General features: G+C 47.3%; 1 protein-coding gene across 3 annotated transcripts in view; it reads right to left on the minus strand.

Annotated features, from left to right (window-relative positions):
• Positions 1-20,806, minus strand: part of SMARCA1 (SWI/SNF related, matrix associated, actin dependent regulator of chromatin, subfamily a, member 1) — a 504,496-nt gene that overhangs the window by 183,487 nt on the left and 300,203 nt on the right. For all 3 annotated transcript variants that reach the window (XM_063937258.1, XM_063937260.1, XM_063937259.1), the window contains one exon: positions 11,552-11,684. In XM_063937258.1, the coding sequence (XP_063793328.1) occupies positions 11,552-11,684 (133 nt within the window). The remainder of the gene's footprint in view (positions 1-11,551; positions 11,685-20,806) is intronic.

Below are 20,806 nucleotides of genomic sequence, written 5' to 3' on the forward strand. Positions count from 1 at the left end.
CTTTATGTCCCGAGTCACCATAAAATCTCCCCCTTTCAGGCTTGCAATCACCGCTCTTAGCGATTCCAACTTGAACTTGAACCCTTTCAGGTATATGTTCAGGGATTTTAAATTCAATATGGGTCCGACCGAACCGTCTGGTTTCGGGACTACAACATGGTCGAATAATAACCCCCTCCTTGTTGAAGGAGGGGAACCTTGACCACCACCTGTTGAAGATACAATTTATGAATTGCAGTTAACACTGTTTCCCTCTCGTGGGGGGAAGCTGGCAGGGCCGTCGGTGAGGGGGCATCTTCTCAAAGTCCAGCTTGTATCCCTGAGACACAATATCTATTGCCCAGGGATCTAACAGGGAGTAAACCCACTTGTGGTTGAACTTACGAAGGCGTGCCCCCACCGGGCCTAGCTCCGCCTGAGGAGCCCCAGCGACATGCGGTGGATTTTTGTAGAGGCCGGGGAGGACTACCTGGGAACTAGCTGTGTTGTGCAGCTTATTTCCTCTGCCCCCGCCTCTGGCAAGAAAGGACGCACCTCGGACTTTCTTGTTTCTTTATACGAAAGGCTGCATTTGATAATGTCGTGCTTTCGTAGGCTGTGCAGGAATATAAGGCAAAATATCAGAATTACCAGCTACAGCTGTGGAAACCAGGTCCGAGAACCCTTCTCCACACAATCCTCAGCCTTCCAAATGCCTCTTAAGTCGGCATCATCTGTCCATTGCATATTCTACAGGACACGTCAAGCAGAAATCGACATAGCTTTGACTCTAGGACCCAGTATACTCATGTCTCTTTGGGCATGTTTTATATATATATATATATATATATATATATATATATACCTATCACTTAAGACAGCATCTTTAATATATATATATATATATTTCTATATATACATATATATATATATATATCTATATGCATACTAGGGTCTCAATCTCTGCTGATAAGGAACCTGTCCACGCTGCAACAGCGCTATAAACCCATGCCGACACAATCGCCGGTCTGAGTAGTATACTAGAATGTGCACGCTATCTGCAGGATCCCTGAGAATAGCTAGTGCTACCTTCTGGGCAAACGGGACACCCTAGTGGAAGATTCCCATCACATCCTGGCCCTAGTGGGGAAAGGATACTGCTTGAGAATTTTTTTGTGGGAAGCTGCAGTCTCTTGTCTGGAGTTTCCCACTCTTTTTCCTCATGAGAGGAGGGAAATTTACCTCAGCTTTCTTCCCCTTAACATGTGTACCCTTGTGTCAGGGACAAATGAGTCATCAGTGATATGCAAATCCTCTTTTATTACAATAATCATATATTGAATACCTTTCAGCCATTTTGGCTGTAACTTTGCATTATCGTAGTCGACACTGGAGCCAAACTCCGTGTCGATATCAGTGTTTATTATTTTGGATAGTGAGCATTGTGAAACTCTGAAGGTCTCTGTGACATAGGGACAGACATGGGTAGATTTCCTGTCTGTTCTCTAATCTTTTGTGCAATAAATTCACCTCAGCACTTACACATATCCAAACAGGTGTCGGCGTTGTCGACGGAGACACCCTCTCACACACATATTTGCCCTATCTCCTCCTTAGGGGAGCCTTTTACCTCAGACATGTCGACACACACGTACCGACACACCACGCACACAGGGGATGCTCTATTTGAAGACAGTTCCCCCACAAGGACCTTTGGAGAGACAGAGAGAGAGTATGCCAGCACACACCCCAGCGCTATATGACCCAGGAATCACACAGTAACTTAGTGTTAACCCAGTAGCTGCTGTATATATTGTTTTTGCACCAAATTTATATGCCCCCACTCTCTTTTTACCCTCTTCTATTGCAGGGGAGAGTCTGGGGAGCTTCTCTCAGCGGATCTGTGGAGAAAAAATGGCGCTGGTGAGTGCTGAGGAAGAAGGCCCCGCCCCCTCAGCGGCGGGCTTCTGTCCCGTTTCTGTGTAAAAATAATGGCGGGGGCTCGTACATATATACAGTGCCTGACTGTATATATGTATAATTTTGCCAAAAGGTATCTTAATTGCTGCCCAGGGCGCCCCCCCCCTGCGCCCTACAGTGACCGGAGTGTGCGGTGTGCTGTGGGAGCAATGGCGCACAGCTGCAGTGCTGTGCGCTACCTTAAGTGAAGACAGGAGTCTTCAGCCGCCGATTTCGATGTCTTCATGCTTCTGCTGCTTCTGTTCTTCCTGCTTTGCGAGGGGGACGGCGGCGCGGCTCCGGGAACGGACGATCAAGGTTAGGTACCTGTGTTCGATCCCTCTGGAGCTAATGGTGTCCAGTAGCCTAAGAAGCGCTACCTAGCTGCCGTGAGTAGGTTTGCTTCTCTCCCCTCAGTCCCTCGTAGCAGAGAGTCTGTTGCCAGCAGAAGCTCTCTGAAAATAAAAAACCTAACAAAATACTTTCTTTTCTAGCAAGCTCAGGAGAGCCCACTAGGAGCACCCAGCTCTGGCCGGGCACAGATTCTAACTGAGGTCTGGAGGAGGGGCATAGAGGGAGGAGCCAGTGCACACCAGATAGTACAAAATCTTTCTTTAGAGTGCCCAGTCTCCTGCGGAGCCCGCTATTCCCCATGGTCCTTACGGAGTCCCCAGCATCCACTAGGACGTTAGAGAAATATATATATATATATATATATATATATATATATATTAGATACACTTTTTCTTAACTAACGCTGTCTGTACTCAAGTGTTTGTTAAGTCACAGCGTTGTATACAGGCAGCTTTACAAGGGAGACCTTGCCCTGCAGTCCCAGAGACTAGCCGCAACTATGCTTATAAGATGGCACCAGTGTCTCAGTCAGGGAGTGAGGGAGAGTGTGAGGCAGCTCCAGGGTGGGAAAATCTGCAGTAGATGTTGCCCTGGGCCGGGGAGAGGCTACAGGTCAAGTGCCAGTTCCCCTATCCTGGACTTCCACCCCAGGTACTAGTGAGCCTTATTAAATGGGGCGTTAGTACACCCGACCTGTGCTCTATTGCCCTGGTGGTCTAGCGGGGTCCCTGCTCAGTGACAGTGGCCATGCCAGCGGCGCGACCCATGCCCCTAGGTCGCAGACAGAACGACATTTAATGGCGGATCTTACCTCCTCCCCATAGCAGCCACACGAACCAGGAGAGCGACTGCAACCCTGTGCCTAAAGCCGGAGCGTTTCTGCCGCAAGTACCTGGGAACAGGCCGCGAGAGTATGCAACGCCGCTTGGGAGGTGATGGAGCTGCAGCGCTGAAGTGTCACCATGACATACAGTGCTGACAGCCCAGTTGTGAAGAAATTTTCTGTCAGAAAAAGCTTTTTCAGGGCTGCCCAGTGCAGCCCAACAGTTATGTGACCTGCTGCTGCAGACACCAACTGAAACTGAGCTCACAGTGCCTGGAGGTGGGACTATAGAGGAGGCCCCAATGCATCCTGAGACAGCCTAAAGCGTTAGCCTGTTGGTGCCTCTGGATCAAGATCCACTCTACACGCGATGTTTCCCTGTGGAAACCAATGTAACCTGCTGCAGAAAAAATAATTTTAGATTGAAAAATGTTTTAGTGTGTCATGTGTTTATCTCTGGTGAGTAAGCATAATGACGATGGGGTGACAAAAAAGGGCCAGATTCCATAGAACTTGCTCTGGCCAATCAACAGAGCAAGAGGGGAAGCGTGTGCTTTCCCATTCTCTCCCATGCTTCAGGCTGTACTCTGGCAATCAGCAGGGCAAGTGGAGAAGAGTGTACATTCCCATTCTCTCCCATGCTTTAGGATGCGCTCTGGTGGCAATCAGGAGAGCAAGGGGAGAAGAATGTGCTTTCCCATTCTCTCCCATGCTTCAGGATGCGCTCTGGCAATGAGCAGAACAAGTGGAGAAGAATGTGCTTACCCATTCTCTCCCATGCTTCAGGATGCGCTCTGGCAATGAGTAGAACAAGTGGAGAAGAGTGTGCTTTCCCATTCTCCCCCATGCTTCAGGATGCGCTCTGGCAATGAGCAGAACAAGTGGAGAAGAATGTGCTTTCCCATTCTCTCCCATGCTTCAGGATGCGCTCTGGCAATGAGTAGAACAAGTGGAGAAGAATGTGCTTTCCCATTCTCCCCCATGCTTCAGGATGCGCTCTGGCAATGAGCAGAACAAGTGGAGAAGAATGTGCTTTCCCATTCTCTCCCATGCTTTAGGATGCGCTCTGGAAATCAGCAGAGCAAATGGGGAAGAGTGTGCTTTCACATTCTCTCCCATGCTTCAGGCTGTACTCTGGCAATCAGCAGGGCAAGTGGAGAAGAGTGTACATTCCCATTCTCTCCCATTCTTCAGGATGCGCTCTGGCAATGAGCAGAACAAGTGGAGAAGAATGTGCTTTCCCATTCTCTCCCATGCTTCATGATGTACTCTGGCAATCAGCAGAGCAAGTGGAGAAGAGAGTGCTTTCCCATTCTCTCCCATGCTTCAGGATGCGCTCTGACAATCAACAGAGCAAGGGGAGGGGAGTGTGCTTTCCTGCTTTTCAACCTGCTCCACTGGATACTGGCCCTCATTCCGAGTTGTTCGCTCATTGCAGAGTTTCGCTATATTGCGATTAGTCGCTTACTGCGCATGCGCAAGCGTCGCAGAGCGCATGTGCTTAGTTATTTTACTCAAAAGTTAGGTATTTTACTCACGGCATAACGAGGATTTTTCATCGTTCTGGTGATCGGAGTGTGATTGACAGGAAGTGGGTGTTTCTGGGCGGAAACTGGCCGTTTTATGGGAGTGTGCGGAAAAACGCTGGCGTTTCTGGGAAAAACGCGGGAGTGTCTGAAGAAACGGGGGAGTGTCTGGGCGAACGCTGGGTGTGTTTGTGACGTCAAACCAGGAACGAAACTGACTGAACTGATCGCAATGGCTGAGGTGGTCTGGAGCTACTCAGAAACTGCTAAGAAATTTCTATTCGCAAATCTGCTAATCTTTCGTTCGCAATTCTGCTAAGCTAAGATACACTCCCAGAGGGCAGCGGCCTAGCGTGTGCAATGCTGCTAAAAGCAGCTAGCGAGCGAACAACTCGGAATGAAGGCCACTGTGCAGGCTTTTTAAAACAAAGTCCCATCCAACCCCAGGCTTTCTGCAGCATCGTAAGGGCAGTGGGAGCAGACAGACAGTAGCAGCAGTGCAGAAGTCGCAGCAAACTGACATCTGTCAAGGAGAGCAGAACAGCTGCAGACTCAGAAAGATGGGAGACTAGGGAGGAAATGGAGTGATAAGGTAAAGTAAGCTATAATGCAAAAGGTGATAGGGATGAAAGGGGTGTGTTGCAAACTCAAGGACAGATATTGTTGATGCTAACCAGTACTTTACGATTGGCAGAGACCCAGAGCAGAGGCGTGGAGGAGTCTAAAGTGCCGGTGGTGTTCACCAAGGATGCCTGTGAGGAGATTTGGGCTTCATTTGTGCCTGACACGCAGGTCGCGGCCCTTTGAGAAAGCTGCAGGCACTGCAGCGAAACGCGTCAGGTGTTTATGCTTCAGGATCACCATCTTCAATTGAGAGCTGCACGCATGACATCCGGATCTTTAGTGGACTTTGACGAACCACGCACAGAGAAAAAGGTGAATAACCTGTCAACTGGCAACACAGCCTTTGCCACTCAGCACTGAGGACTCCGCATACTGGTGAGGATACAAGACTGTTATTGGTTCCACCCGCTATAAGGGACGCTATCCAGAGAACCCCCTCCTCCAGCGGTAAATCATGTGGCACTGATGCCATCAGAACTGTGTTAAAAAGTCCAGTTGTCACCTAACTCAAAATACCGTCATTTAGTCCACACTAATTAAGAAAACGGATAGTCTAACTAAGGCAGCCCCACAGTGATCCTGCTCATTGTATTTTACTTTTTTATCTACAATCCTATACCAATTTTATTGACATATTGTATGAGATATTTTAATAAATTAACCCAATTTTTTCACCTTCAGTTCATACAGCTCCACGTGTGTTTATCTCTACCATTATTTTTGAATGATTTGAATTTATGTTTATATTTACACCTCATAGCGCTGCTACTTTGTTTGTTGTTTATTGTGTATAGTGTTTTCAGGACTGACTAGACCTGTTTTTTAGCAGCTGCTATAATTAGAACACCAGCCCACCTTGCGCCCGATTTTTTTTTTTTTTTTTTTAACCTTGGTTAAAAAAACTTTCTTGCAGGTCGCGGCCCTCTGTCTGGGTTCCCAAATAGGGGGCTGGTAGGCTACTAAGCGAATAGACCAGTGGTTCCCAAACTTTTCTGAATCGCGGCGCCCTAGAGTAGGCAAAAAGTTTCTTATTGAGAAATTAAGAAATAAATATTAAATTCCTTAGGCTCAATTACATGGTGATTGACAAGATTTTCTTCTGTTTGTCCACATATTTTATGATTAATATTTTGACCATAAATAATTTGAATTAGTCCTGGACCACTAATCCAAGGCACCCCTGCAAGTGTCCTGAGGCACCCCAGGGTGCCACGGCACACAGTTTGAGAACCACTGGAATAGACACAAGACAGACTGGGTCAGAGCTGGACGGGAGATAGGAACTGGAACAGGAAGCTGATACTAATATGGTAGAAAACAGGAATGGAGTAAAGTGAGGGCAGGAACCAGGAACGTAGCATAGGGAAGGCAGATAACAGAGTATACAGGTAAAGCAGTGGTAAGCACTGAGGCTGTATGGAATGGGAGCCTATGCTCTGGCACAGAAGTGTCCCCAGCAGTGACGTGCGGTGAGGTCACTGGTTGGGGAGGCACTGGCAGCTAACAAGCTCTGCCCCCCCCGGAAAAAAAAAAAAAGTGTGGTCCCCCGACACATCAGTAAAACCAGCACTAGGCAGAACCAGCCAGGGGGAGTAATGCCATAGCAGGGGAGACACTCAGTGTGGGGTCCCCCTGCCATAACATTAATCATCCCCCCCAGCCAGTCAGCCCAGGGTTGGAATTCCTCGGAAAGTGGGAACCCCAAAAAATAAAAATGGGGTCCCCCCTCCCGAGCAATAACCAGCACTGGGCTGATAGCCCAGTGCTATGCCCGGCACCCCTGGTGGCGGTGGGTGCGGGGTTCATTGTATGTTAATATTGTTCTTTACAGGTGGCCTACAGGTCCCAGCAAGCCTGCCCCAGCATGCTGGCACTTGGAGAACCACAAGTGCCAGCATGCCCGGACATAAAGGGCCCGCTGGCACCTGTAGTCCACCTGTAAAGAAAATATTAAAATAAAACACCACACAGTCTTAAAAATAAGTTTTATTAAACTGGATCTTCACCTGGGGGCGGCGGCCTTTAAGCTCTTTTGCGTGGCCGCCGCCTTCCCAGGGCTTCCTGCATCTTCACCTGGGGGGCGCCACATCCCCAGGGCTTCCAGCGTCTTCACCTGGTGGGCGGCGGCTGCTAAGCTCTTTTGCATAGCCGCCGCCCATCCAGGACTTCCGGCGTCTTCTTTCTTCAGGAGCTCTTCACAGCTCCTCCTCCGCCGTCGGACTGACGCTCCTCTGCCTCGCGCTGACTTATATAAGTCAGCCGGAGGGGGCGGGGCGATGACGCAGCGAGCCGTGATTGGCTCGCGGTGGCCATCTTGAATTTAAAAAATGACGCTGAGGCGCCATTTTTGAAACTGGTACCGCTCCGCTGCCAAACTCTGCAGGATAAAGGTAAACTTCTGCCGCCCGCACCGCCGCCGCCCACACCACCGCCGCATCCCTCCGCCCGCACCACCGCCGCATTTAGCCGCCCGCACCTCCTCCGCCAGCGTCGCCCACACAGTGATTGACAGCGGATCCAGTGACGGATCCGCTGGCCAATCACTGTGGCCTCACTGACAGGGACGTGCTTTCATAGGTTGAAAGCACGTCCCTGTATGAAAGCGGCACCTCTAATGGTGCCGCTTTCCCATATATTTTCAATGGGCTTTTACTGCCCATGGCTAGTCCCCCGCCCGTGCCCGCCCCCTGCTCCCATACTTTTCCCCAGTGACAACGGGAGGCACCACGATCGGTGCCTCCCAAACACATAAAGAATGGAGCAATGCTAAGAATAATATTAAGAAGATACATATGACACAGAATATGTGTCATATGCATCTTCTTTGTATTATCTTAATCATTAATGACAGGGGAGACACTGCCTCCCCTGACTGCACGTCCCTGGTCCCCAGGAAATTCTTTATATAGGTGGAGTTCAAATTTGGCACCAACATGATGTCCCGTTTTAGATGCGCCTGCCGTTTTAAATGTAAAAAAAATAAAAAAAAGGGAGACACAAGCATTCCTATGGGAGCCGCGGTTGCCAGTACTGACAGACAGCTTGAGGAGAAAATACTACTGCAGAGAGCACCGGGGACCTCCTGCCAGCTGCCCCGCTGTAAGAACCACTGGGAGTGTGTGCTATGGGTACAATAAGGTACCATTCTGTGGATTATACAGCCTTTTACAATCACTCTTTGTTCCGAAACCTTAATGACTTTTTATTGGACTACACTGTCCCTGAAGACAACACTGCAGTCACATTTTCCCAGTTCTGAAAAACGACATCTGTTGTGATGAATGTCCAGTTTCCAATGGTTGAGGCACTACCTGTGTTAAGGCTGTTATTAATGAGCCATAAAGAAGCGACAACACTTTGGTGACAGCCTAGTGAGATGGCTGGATAGGTGATGGTATGATTCGTTTCATTTCAAAAGTAGTTCCATCTGTACAGGTTGAGTATCCCTTATCCAAAATGCTTGGGACCAGAGGTATTTTGGATATGGGATTTTTCCGTATTTTGGAATAATTGCATATCATAATGAGATATCATGGCGATGGGACCTAAATCTAAGCACAGAATGTATTTATGTTACATATCCACCTTATACACACAGCCTGAAGGTCATTTTAGCCAATATTTTTTATAACTTTGTGCATTAAACAAAGTGTGTGTACATTCACACAATTCATTTATGTTTCATATACACCTTATACACACAGCCTGAAGGTCATTTAATACAATATTATTAATAATTTTGTGTATTAAACAAAGTTTGTGTACATTGAGCCATCAAAAAACAAAGGTTTCACTATCTCACTCTCACTCAAAAAAGTCTGTACAGGTTGAGTATCCCTTATCCAAAATGCTTGGGACCAGAGGTATTTTGGATATCGGATTTTTCCGTATTTTGGAATAATTGCATACCATAATGAGATATCATGGCGATGGGACCTAAGTCTAAGCACAGAATGCATTTATGTATCATATACACCTTATACACACAGCCTGAAGGCAATTTTAGCCAATATTTTTTTATAACTTTGTGCATTACACAAAGTGTGTGTACATTCACACAATTCATTTATGTTTCTTATACACCTTATACACACAGCCTGAAGGTCATTTAATACAATATTTTTAATAACTTTGTGTATTAAACAAAGCTTGTGTACATTGAGTCATCAAAAAACAAAGGTTTCACTATCTCACGCTCACTCAAAAAAGTCCGTATTTCGGAATATTTCGGAATATTTGGATATGGGATACTCAACCTGTATTTCGGAATATTCCGCATTTTGGAATATTTGGATATGGGATACTCAACCTGTAATAGAACCACCTCAATGGTTGAGACTACTTTACCTAGTCTTATATGCCTAAGTGAACAGAAACTGAAAGTCCGAGAGCCAATAAAGAGATATCATTCTGTGTTATGAGAAAATCTTTTAATCTATGTAGATTGCTCTGCTGTATGGCGTTCAACAGAAGTCTTATGGCCAGCTTTAGAAAGATCATGTGCTGAGCTCTAAACAGGCTGTATAACTGGTATTTGATGGGCCACCCTTTAGACTCTTTATATTGGCCTAGAATAGGGTCGTCCAGGTGTATGCCCAGCTTAACAAATAAAATATAAAAAAGGTGGGTTTTTTTCCTTTTTTTTTTTTTGCACTGACATTTACAATGTACATTTAATAGTAGTGTATGTACTACATTAAAGTATATTTTATTAACTACTGTATGTGGTTAATCAAAGTGTATTTGCTAGTGCATCCATGTTAAAAGTGTTAGCCATATGTTATATATACTGTATAGACAGTTTTAAGATCTGAATCCAAAGAATGTACTATGCAGAATCCCAAAACTTTACTATAGTTCGGCGCATATTTGCTATGGTGTGTAAAGGTGCATACACACGGTGCAATGTATGCTTACTATTTTGACTATATAGTCAAAATCGTAAGGAAAGTTAGTCAATATCACACCGTGTGTACATAGCTTGCGATACCGATGCGCGCTCCCGTGGGTTCGGTATCGCAAGAAAAAATAGACTGTGCAGGTAAGGCAATTTTGCCTATCTAGTACAAAGTATAGTATAGTCAAAATCGCACATAGCCAAAATCTCAAGTACAGATAGTCAAAATCGGAGTTAGTCAATAACTCACCATGTGTATGCACCTTAAGACTTCTCCTGATAGGTAAGAATTTGGGGATTTATTTACTAAGCGATTCGCATGTGCAGAACGGGTCCTGCGTGACTGCTCGCAGTCCCCACTTAGCCGGAGAGCATTTGGGGGTGGAGCAAGGGCAGTGACAGGGACTGTTCTTCAAAATGGGACAGTGTAACCAGTTCCAATGACTTATGCAGACTGGTCGCGATGGTGATCTGATGCTTTGTCTTTGGAAACAGAACTTTGATCACAGATGCTGTCTGGAAGCATCTATTTCCTAGAGACGCATCCTGCTGCATATGCATTTTAGTTGTCCGGTATTCTGCTTCCACGTGGCTGTGCAATACCTAACATATCGTAATCAGGCTTTTTATTCGGTAAGCTACGCTCTCTCTCAGTAAGCCCTCCCTAGGCTGTATAGTTTAGAGATTTAACATGCAGAGGTTGACAGGCCTGGAAGGAGCATAGTGCAGCCTGACAGCTAAAATTTGTAGTAGAGTCAGGCTGATTGCCTAGAGTGTTATTTCCTAGGCGAGCCTTCTCCACATCACAATCACATCACATTCCTTTAGGGCAGTACGGATGGTGTAATGGTTAGCATTACTGCCTCACAGCAATGAGGTCATGGGTTCAAATCCCATCATGGCCCTAACTGTGTGGAGTTTGTATATTCTCCCCGTACTTGCGTGGGTTTCCTCCGGGTACTCCGGTTTCCTCCCACAATCCAAAAATATAATGGTAGATTAATTGGCTCCCAACTAAATTAACCCTAGTGTGAATGTGTCTGTGTGTACATGCGATTGGGAATATAGATTGTAAGCTCCACTGGGGCAGGGACTAATGTTAAAGGGCAAAATATTATCTGTAAAGCGCTACGGAATATGTGTGCGCTATATAAATAACTGGTAATAAATAAAATCACAACTTTATTGCTGAGCAAGTCAGGAGAAAGCCTGCCTAGATGAAACTATAAAGTGTTGTATTAAATGCTCTACCCCGAAGGAACAACTTATTTTGCATACTATACTATACTAGACAACTGTTTTTCTACATCTGAGGCATAAGTGAGACAACTAGTGAAGAGCACATGATTAATTCATAAACTATGAGTAAAGAAATAATATTGCAGATACCTTGCTGTATGACTATAGAGTCCAGCCTCAGTTTTAACTCAGCTCTTTCCACAATCCGTTCTTCAACTGTGTTGTCGGTAATGAGACGGAACACCCGTACTGTTTTTGTTTGGCCTATGCGATGTGCTCGATCCTATTGCAAGTGAAGCAAACAATTAAAAACTCCTCTGAGGAACCTTAAAGGTTTCCTAGTAACATATAAGAACAGCAGATAGAAATGCTCAAGTATTTCCTTGACTAAGAGGCAGGTTGCCAAGGGTGTAAGATGGGCATCTTCCCTACAGTACCAGGGGTTAATTTACTAAGAATCATATTTGGTCCCAGTTTAAACATGCTGGGCATCACTGGGATAAGAGAGATTTTTAAGATGAAAGGGGTGTGTCACAAATGGGGAACACTTTTATTGGGGGGGGGGGTCCCACTTCCCGAGGAATCCCCGGCATGAGCTGACTAGTTGGGGATGACACCTCCTGCTGCATTACTGATCCGAACCTGTGTACAAGGACACAGTACTGGATCTCCTCGGACACTATCGGTCGGCTACGTGACCAATGGGGTCACGCAAGCCGGCTGCAGCAAGACCTGCCTAGAGTCCAGGAAATCTCTGTCCTCTGACGGAGATCCTGGCCTCGTCCCTCGCCTGTAACGGCAGCGACATACAGTACCTCTGTATAGAGAAATCGAAGCTGTCGCCACCCCCAAACAGCATCAGAGTGTCAATCGCTGATAGTCTGATGCCGTTGTTCGACCGATGTCGCAGACCTGTACTGCACATTTTGCAGTATGAGTGCGGTGCATAAGTCGCTACTCCAACCAAATCTGAATGAGGGCCAGTATGTGGCTATTAATGACTACAGTATGTACTTATTTATGTGTATGTGTTTATTTTTAGTAGTTTCTCTTTGGGGAAGGTTTTGTTATATGCTTAGACCATGAGAATACTTTAGTTAAATGAGCTGCTATTTAAGGGAATTAATATGCAATAGTTTGTGCTTTAATTTACATTTTACTCTGTATTTTAACCATACTCTAATATTGATGTATTCAACATGCTCACAAACTAAACACACAAAATTGATACAAAATAATACGATTTTACTTACCGGTAAATCTATTTCTCGTAGTCCGTAGAGGATGCTGGGGACTCCGTAAGGACCATGGGGATAGACGGGCTCCGCAGGAGACATGGGCACTTTAAGAAAGAATTTAGTTCCTGGTGTGCACTGGCTCCTCCCTCTATGCCCCTCCTCCAGACCTCAGTTAGAGAAACTGTGCCCAGAGGAGATGGACAGTACGAGGAAAGGATTTTGTTAATCCAAGGGCAAGATTCATACCAGCCACACCAATCACACCGTATAACTTGTGATAACTACCCAGTTAACAGTATGAAAACAACATATCATCAGTTCAAGACCGATGCAACTATAACATAACCCTTATTGAAGCAATAACTATATACTAGTATTGCAGAAGAAGTTAGCACTTGGGACGGGCGGCCAGCATCCTCTACGGACTACGAGAAATAGATTTACCGGTAAGTAAAATCTTATTTTCTCTAACGTCCTAGAAGATGCTGGGAGTGCAGATGACTCTGCAGCACCGATTGAGCAAACATGAGGTCCTCCTCAGCCAGGGTATCAAACTTGTAGAATTTTGCAAAAGTATTTGAACCCGACCAAGTAGCAGCTCGACACAGCTGTATTGCCGAGACCCCCCGGGCAGCCGCCCAAGAAGAGCCCACCTTCCTAGTGGAATGGGCCTTGACCGATTTTGGTAACGGCAAACCAGCCGTACAATGCGCTTGCTGAATCGTGTTACAAATCCAGCGAGCAATAGTTTGCTTTGAAGCAGGGGCACCAATCTTGTTGGATGCATACAGGACAAACAGCGCTTCAGTTTTCCTGACTCTAGCCGTTCTGGCTACGTAAATTTTCAAAGCCCTGACCACATCAAGTAACTCGGAATCCTCCAAGTCACGTGTAGCCATAGGCACCACAATAGGTTGGTTCATATGAAAAGATGAAACCACTTTTGGCAGAAATTGCGAACGGGTCCGCAATTCTGCTCTATCCATATGGAAAACCAAATAGGGGCTTTTATGTGACAAAGCCGCTAATTCAGACACTCGCCTAGCCGAAGCCAAGGCTAATATCATGCCCACCATCCACATGAGATATTTCAACTCCACCGTTTTAAGTGGTTCAAACCAGTGTGACTTTAGGAAACTTAACACCACGTTAAGATCCCAAGGTGCCACCGGAGGCACAAAAGGAGGCTGAATATGCAGCACTCCCTTTACAAAAGTCTGAACTTCTGGGAGAGAAGCCAATTCTTTTTGAAAGAAAATGGATAGGGCCGAAATCTGGACCTTAATGGAACCTAATTTAAGGCCCAAATTCACTCCAGTTTGTAGGAAGTGAGGAAACGACCCAGATGGAATTCTTCCGTAGGAGCATTCTTGGTCTCACACCAAGAAACATATTTTCGCCATATACGGTGATAATGTTTTGCTGTTACTTCCTTCCTAGCATTTATCAGCGTAGGGATAACCTCAACCGGAATGCCTTTTTCTGCTAGGATCCGGCGTTCAACCGCCATGCCGTCAAACGCAGCCGCGGTAAGTCTTGGAACAGACAGGGTCCCTGTTGCAACATTTCCTGTCTTAGAGGAAGAGGCCACGGATCTTCTGTGAGCAGTTCCTGCAGATCTGGATACCAGGTCCGTCTTGGCCAATCTGGAACAATGAGGATTGTTCTCACTCCTCTTCTTATTATTATCCTCAACACCGTTGGTATGAGAGGAAGAGGAGGAAATACATAGACTGACCGGAACACCCACGGTGTCACTAGGGCGTCTACCGCTACTGCCTGAGGGTCTCTTGACCTGGCGCAATACCTCTGTAGCTTTTTGTTGAGGCGGGACGCCATCATGTTTATCTGTGGCAGTTCCCACCGACTCACAATCTGTGCGAAGACTTCTGGATGAAGTCCCCTCTCTCCCAGGTGTAGGTCGTGTCTGCTGAGGAAGTCTGCTTCCCAGTTGTCCACTCCCGGAATAAACATTGCTGACAGTGTGCTTACATGATTCTCCGCCCAGCGAAGAATTCTGGTGGCTTCCGCCATTGCCACTCTGCTCCTTGTGCCGCCTTGGTGGTTTACATGAGCCACTGCGGTGATGTTGTCTGACTGGATCAGAACTGGTCGGTCGCGAAGTAAGGTCTCCGCTTGATGTAGGGCATTGTATATGGCCCTTAGCTCCAGGATGTTGATGTGAAGACAAGTCTCTTGACTTGACCAAAGACCCTGGAAATTTCTTCCCTGTGTGACTGCTCCCCAACCTCAGAGGCTTGCGTCCGTGGTCACCAGGATCCAGTCCTGAATGCCGAATCTGCGGCCCTCGAGAAGGTGAGCACTCTGCAGCCACCATAGTAGTGACACCCTGGCCCTGGGGGACAGGGTGATCAACCGATGCATCTGAAGATGTGACCCGGACCACTTGTCCAGTAGGTCCCATTGGAAAGTCCTCGCATGGAACCTGCCGGAGGGAATGGCCTCGTATGACGCCACCATCTTTCCCAGGACTCGAGTGCAATGATGCACTGAAACCTGTTTAGGTTTCAATAGGTTCTTGACCAGAGTCATGAGTTCCTGGGCCTTCTCTATCGGGAGATAAACCCTCTTCTGGTCTGTGTCCAGTATCATGCCCAAGAAGGGCAGACGAGTCGTAGGAACCAACTGCGACTTTGGAATATTGAGCATCCAGCCGTGTTGCTGTAACACTTTCAGTGAAAGAGATACGCTGTTCAGCAACTGCTCTCTTGATCTCGCGTGGAGATCGTCCAAGTACGGGATAATTGTGACACCTGGCTTCCGCAGGAGCACCATCATTTCCGCCATTACCTTGGTGAAAATCCTCGGGGCCGTTGAGAGACCAAACGGCAACGTCTGAAATTGGTAATGACAATCCTGTACCGCAAATCTTAGGTACGCCTGATGAGGTGGATAAATGGGGACATGAAGGTACGCATCCTTTATGTCCAGTGACACCATAAAATCCCCCCCTTCCAGGCTTGCGATGACCGCTCTTAGCGATTCCATCTTGAACTTGAACCTTTTCAAGTATAGGTTCAGAGATTTTAAATTCAATATGGGTCTGACCGAACCGTCCGGTTTCGGGACTACAAACATGGTCGAATAATAACCCCTTCCCTGTTGAAGGAGGGGAACCTTGACCACCACCTGCTGAAGATACAATTTTTGTATTGCGTTTAACACTATTTCCCACTCTTGGAGGGAAGATGGTAGGGCCGATTTGAAATACCGGCGAGGAGGCACCTCTTCGAATTCCAGCTTGAAACCCTGAGACACAATTTCTATTGCCCAAGGATCCACCTGGGAGTGAACCCACATGTGGCTGAAATTCCGAAGACGTGCCCCCACAGGGCCCGGCTCCGCCAGTGGAGCCCCAGCGTCATGCGGTGGATTTTGTAGAGGCCAGTGAGGACTTCTGTTCCTGGGAACTAGCTGCATTGTGCAGCTTCTTTCCTCTGCCCCTACCTCTGGCAAGAAAGGACGCACTTCGGACTTTCTTGTTTCTTTGTGAACGAAAGGACTGCATTTGATAATGCGGTGCTCTCTTAGGCTGTGAGGGAACATAAGGCAAAAAATTTGACTTTCCAGCTGTAGCTGTGGAGACCAGGCCCGAGAGACCTTCCCCGAACAATTCCTCACCCTTGTAAGGTAAAAACTCCATATGCCTCTTTGAGTCGGCATCACCTGTCCATTGCCGAGTCCAGAGGACCCTTCTGGCAGAAATCGACATAGCGTTTATTCTAGAACCCAGTAGACTAATGTCTCTTTGAGCATCTCTCATATATAGGACAGCGTCTTTTATATGCCCCAGGGTCAACAATACAGTATCCTTATCTAGGGTATCCAATTCCTCAGATAAGGTATCCGTCCATGCCGCTACAGCACTACACACCCAGGCCGACGCAATTGCCGGTCTTAGTAAGGTACCCGAATGTGTATAAATGGACTTCAGGGTAACCTCCTGTTTGTGATCAGCAGCATCCTTGAGGGTAGCCGTATCCTGGGACGTCAGGGCTACCTTTTTGGATAAGCGTGTTAAAGCTTTGTCCACCCTAAGGGAGGGTTCCCATCGTAGCCTATCCGTTGACGGGAAAGGATACGCAATAAGAATCCGTTTGGAAATCTGCATTTTCTTATCTGGAGATTCCCAAGCTTTTTCACATAACTCATTCAGTCTGTGTGAGGGGGGAAAAGTTACCTCAGGCTTCTTTCCCTTTTTTCCTCTGTGATGTGCAAAACATCCTTTATTGCTATAATTATATATCGAAGGGATTAAGCCAATTTTGGCTGTAACTTTGCATCATCGTAATCGACACTGGAGTCAGAATTCATGTCGGTATCTGTGTCAACAATTTGGGATAGTGGGCGCTTATGAGACCCTGACGGTCCCTGCGACAGAGGGTCAGGCACGGGTTGAAACCCTGACTGTCCCAATGCATCAGCCTTGTCAAATCTTTTATGCAAGGAATTAACATTATCATTTAAAACCTTCCACATATCCATCCAATCAGGTGTCGGCGCCGTTGGCGGAGACACCACATTCATTTGCTCCCGCTCCTCTCCCACACAGCCTTCCTCATCAGACATGTCGACACAAGCGTACCGACACACCACACACACACACAGGGAATGTTCTTTCTGAAGACAGTTCCCCCACAAGGCCCTTTGGAGAGACAGAGAGAGAGTATGCCAGCACACACCCTAGCGCTATAATATCCCAGGAATAACACAGTAACTTAATGTTAACCCAGTAGCTGCTGTATGTATAGTTTTTTGCGCCTAATTATGTGCCCCCCCCCCCCCCCCCCTTTCTTTTCAACCCTCTTCTACCATGTATCAGCAGGGGAGAGTCCTCTCAGCGGTGCTGTGGAGAAAAAATGGCGCTGGTGAGTGCTGAGGGAGAAGCCCCGCCCCCTCGACGGCGGGCTTCTGTCCCGCTTATACATTAGTTTTGGCGGGGCTCATACATATATACAGTGCCCAGCTGTATATATGTGTACTTTTGCCAACATGAGGTCCCAAATGCTGCCCAGGGCGCCCCCCCCCCCTGCGTCCTGCACCCTTACAGTGACTGGAGTATGTGAGGTGTGTGGAGCAATGGCGCACAGCTGCAGTGCTGTGCGTTACCTCTAGTAAAGAACATGAAGTCTTCTGCCACCTGTGAAGTCTTCTTTTCTTCTCATACTCACCCGGCTTCTATCTTCCGGCTCTGCGAGGGGGACGGCGGCGCGGCTCTGGGACGGACGGCGAGGGTGAGATCCTGCGTACCAATCCCTCTGGAGCTAATGGTGTCCAGTAGCCTAAGAAGCAGGACCTAGCTTCAGAGAGTAGGGCTGCTTCTCTCCCCTCAGTCCCTCGATGCAGGGAGTCTGTTGCCAGCAGAGCTCCCTGAAAATAAAAAACCTAACAAAATACTTTCTATCAGTAAACTCAGGAGAGCTCACTGAAAAGCACCCAGCTCCCCTGGGCACTGTATCAAACTGAGGTCTGGAGGAGGGGCATAGAGGGAGGAGCCAGTGCACACCAGGAACTAAATTCTTTCTTAAAGTGCCCATGTCTCCTGCGGAGCCCGTCTATCCCCATGGTCCTTACGGAGTCCCCAGCATCCTCTAGGACGTTAGAGAAAATACTATTATATGTTACTGATAACTACAGTATTATAGTAATAATAAGATTTTAAACCTACCGGTAAATCTTTTTCTCGTAGTCCGTAGAGGATGCTGGGACTCCGTAAGGACCATGGGGATAGACGGGCTCCGCAGAAGACATGGGCACTTTAAGAAAGACTTTGGATCTGGGTGTGCACTTTCTCCTCCCTCTATGCCCCTCCTCCAGACCTCAGTTAGAAAAACTGTGCCCAGAGGAGACGGACAGTACGAGGAAAGGATTTTAGTTAATCCAAGGGCAAGATTCATACCAGCCACACCAATCACACCGTATAACTTGTGATATACTAACCAGTTAACAGTATGAAAACAACATAGCATCAGTCCAAGACCGATGAAAATTATAACATAACCCTTATGTAAGCAAAACTATATACAAGTAATGTAGAAGTAGTCCGCACTTGGGACGGGCGCCCAGCATCCTCTACGGACTACGAGAAAAAGATTTACCGGTAGGTTTAAAAACTTATTTTCTCTAACGTCCTAGAGGATGCTGGGACTCCGTAAGGACCATGGGGATTATACCAAAGCTCCCAAACGGGTGGGAGAGTGCGGATGACTCTGCAGCACCGATTGAGCAAACAGGAGGTCCTCCTCAGCTAGGGTATCAAACTTATAGAACTTTGCAAAGGTGTTTGACCCCGACCAAGTAGCAGCTCGGCACAGCTGTAGTGCCGAGACCCCTCGGGCAGCCGCCCAAGACGAGCCCACCTTCCTAGTGGAATGGGCCTTAACCGATTTTGGTAACGGCAATCCTGCCGTAGAATGCGCCTGCTGAATCGTGTTACAGATCCAGCGAGCAATAGTCTGCTTTGAAGCAGGGCCGCCGACCTTGTTGGATGCATACAGGACAAACAGTGCTTCTGTTTTTCTGATCCTAGCCGTTCTGGCCACGTAAATTTTCAAAGCCCTGACCACATCAAGGGACTCGGAATCCTCCAAGTCATGTGTAGCCACAGGCACGACAATAGGTTGGTTCATATGAAAGGATGAGACCACCTTAGGTAGGAATTGCGGACGGGTACGTAATTCCGCTCTATTCATATGGAAAACCAGATAGGGGCTTTTATGTGATTAAGCCGCTAATTCCAAAACTCGCCTAGCCGAAGCCAAGGCTAACAACATGACCACCTTCCAAGTGAGATATTTTAACTCCACTGTTCTAAGTGTTTCAAACCAATGTGACTTAAGGAAACTTAACACCACGTTAAGGTCCCAAGGCGCCACCGGAGGTACAAAAAGAGGCTGAATATGCAGTACTCCCTTCACAAAAGTCTGTACTTCAGGTAGAGAGGCCAATTCCTTCCGAAAGAAAATGGATAAGGCCGAAATCTGAACCTTAATGGAGCCTAATTTTAGGCCCAAATTCACTCCAGTTTGTAGGAAGTGAAGAAAACGGCCTAGATGGAATATTTTCGCCATATTCGGTGATAATGTTTAGATGTCACGTCCTTCCTAGCCTTTATTAGCGTAGGAATTACCTCATCCGGAATAAATTTTTCCGCTAGGATCCGGCGTTCAACCGCCATGCCATCAAACGCAGCCGCGGTAAGTCTTGGAACAGACAGGGACCCTGTTGCAACAGGTCCTGTCTTAGAGGAAGAGGCCACGGATCTTCTGTGAGCATTTCCTGCAGATCCGGATACCAGGTCCTTCGTGGCCAATCCGGAACAATGAGTATTGTTCTCACTCCTCTTTTTCTTATTATTCTCAACACCTTGGGTTTGAGAGGAAGAGGAGGAAATACATAGACCGACTGGAACACCCACGGTGTCACTAGGGCGTCCACAGCTACCGCCTGAGGATCTCTTGACCTGGCGCAATACCGTTGTAGCTTTTTATTGAGACGGGACGCCATCATGTCTATTTGGGGCAGTCCCCACCGACTTGCAATCTGTGCGAAGACTTCCTGATGAAGTCCCCACTCTCCCGGATGCAGGTCGTGTCTGCTGAGGAAGTCTACTTCCCAGTTGTCCACTCCCGGAATGAACACTGCTGACAGTGCGTTTACCTGATTCTCCGCCCAGTGACGAATTCTGGTGGCTTCCGCCATCGCCACTCTGCTCCTTGTGCCGCCCTGGCGGTTTACATGAGCTACTGCGGTGACGTTGTCTGACTGGATCAGAACTGGTCGGTCGCGAAGTAAGGTCTCCGCTTGACGTAGGGCGTTGTATATGGCCCTTAGTTCCAGGATGTTGATGTGAAGACAAGTCTCTTAACTTGACCAAAGGCCTTGGAAATTTCTTCCCTGTGTGACTGCTCCCCAACCTCGGAGGCTCGCGTCCGTGGTCACCAGGATCCAATCCTGAATGCCGAACCTGCGGCCCTCTAGAAGGTGAGCACTATGCAGCCACCACAGGAGAGATACCCTGGCCCTGGGGGACAGGGTGATCCGCTGATGCATTTGCAGATGTGACCCGGACCATTTGTCCAATAGGTCCCATTGGAAAGTCCTTGCATGGAACCTGCCGAAGGGAATGGCTTCGTACGTCGCCACC

This window comes from Pseudophryne corroboree, chromosome 8 (genome assembly GCF_028390025.1).
Source record: "Pseudophryne corroboree isolate aPseCor3 chromosome 8, aPseCor3.hap2, whole genome shotgun sequence".
In the NCBI taxonomy this organism is placed as follows: Eukaryota; Metazoa; Chordata; class Amphibia; order Anura; family Myobatrachidae; genus Pseudophryne; species Pseudophryne corroboree.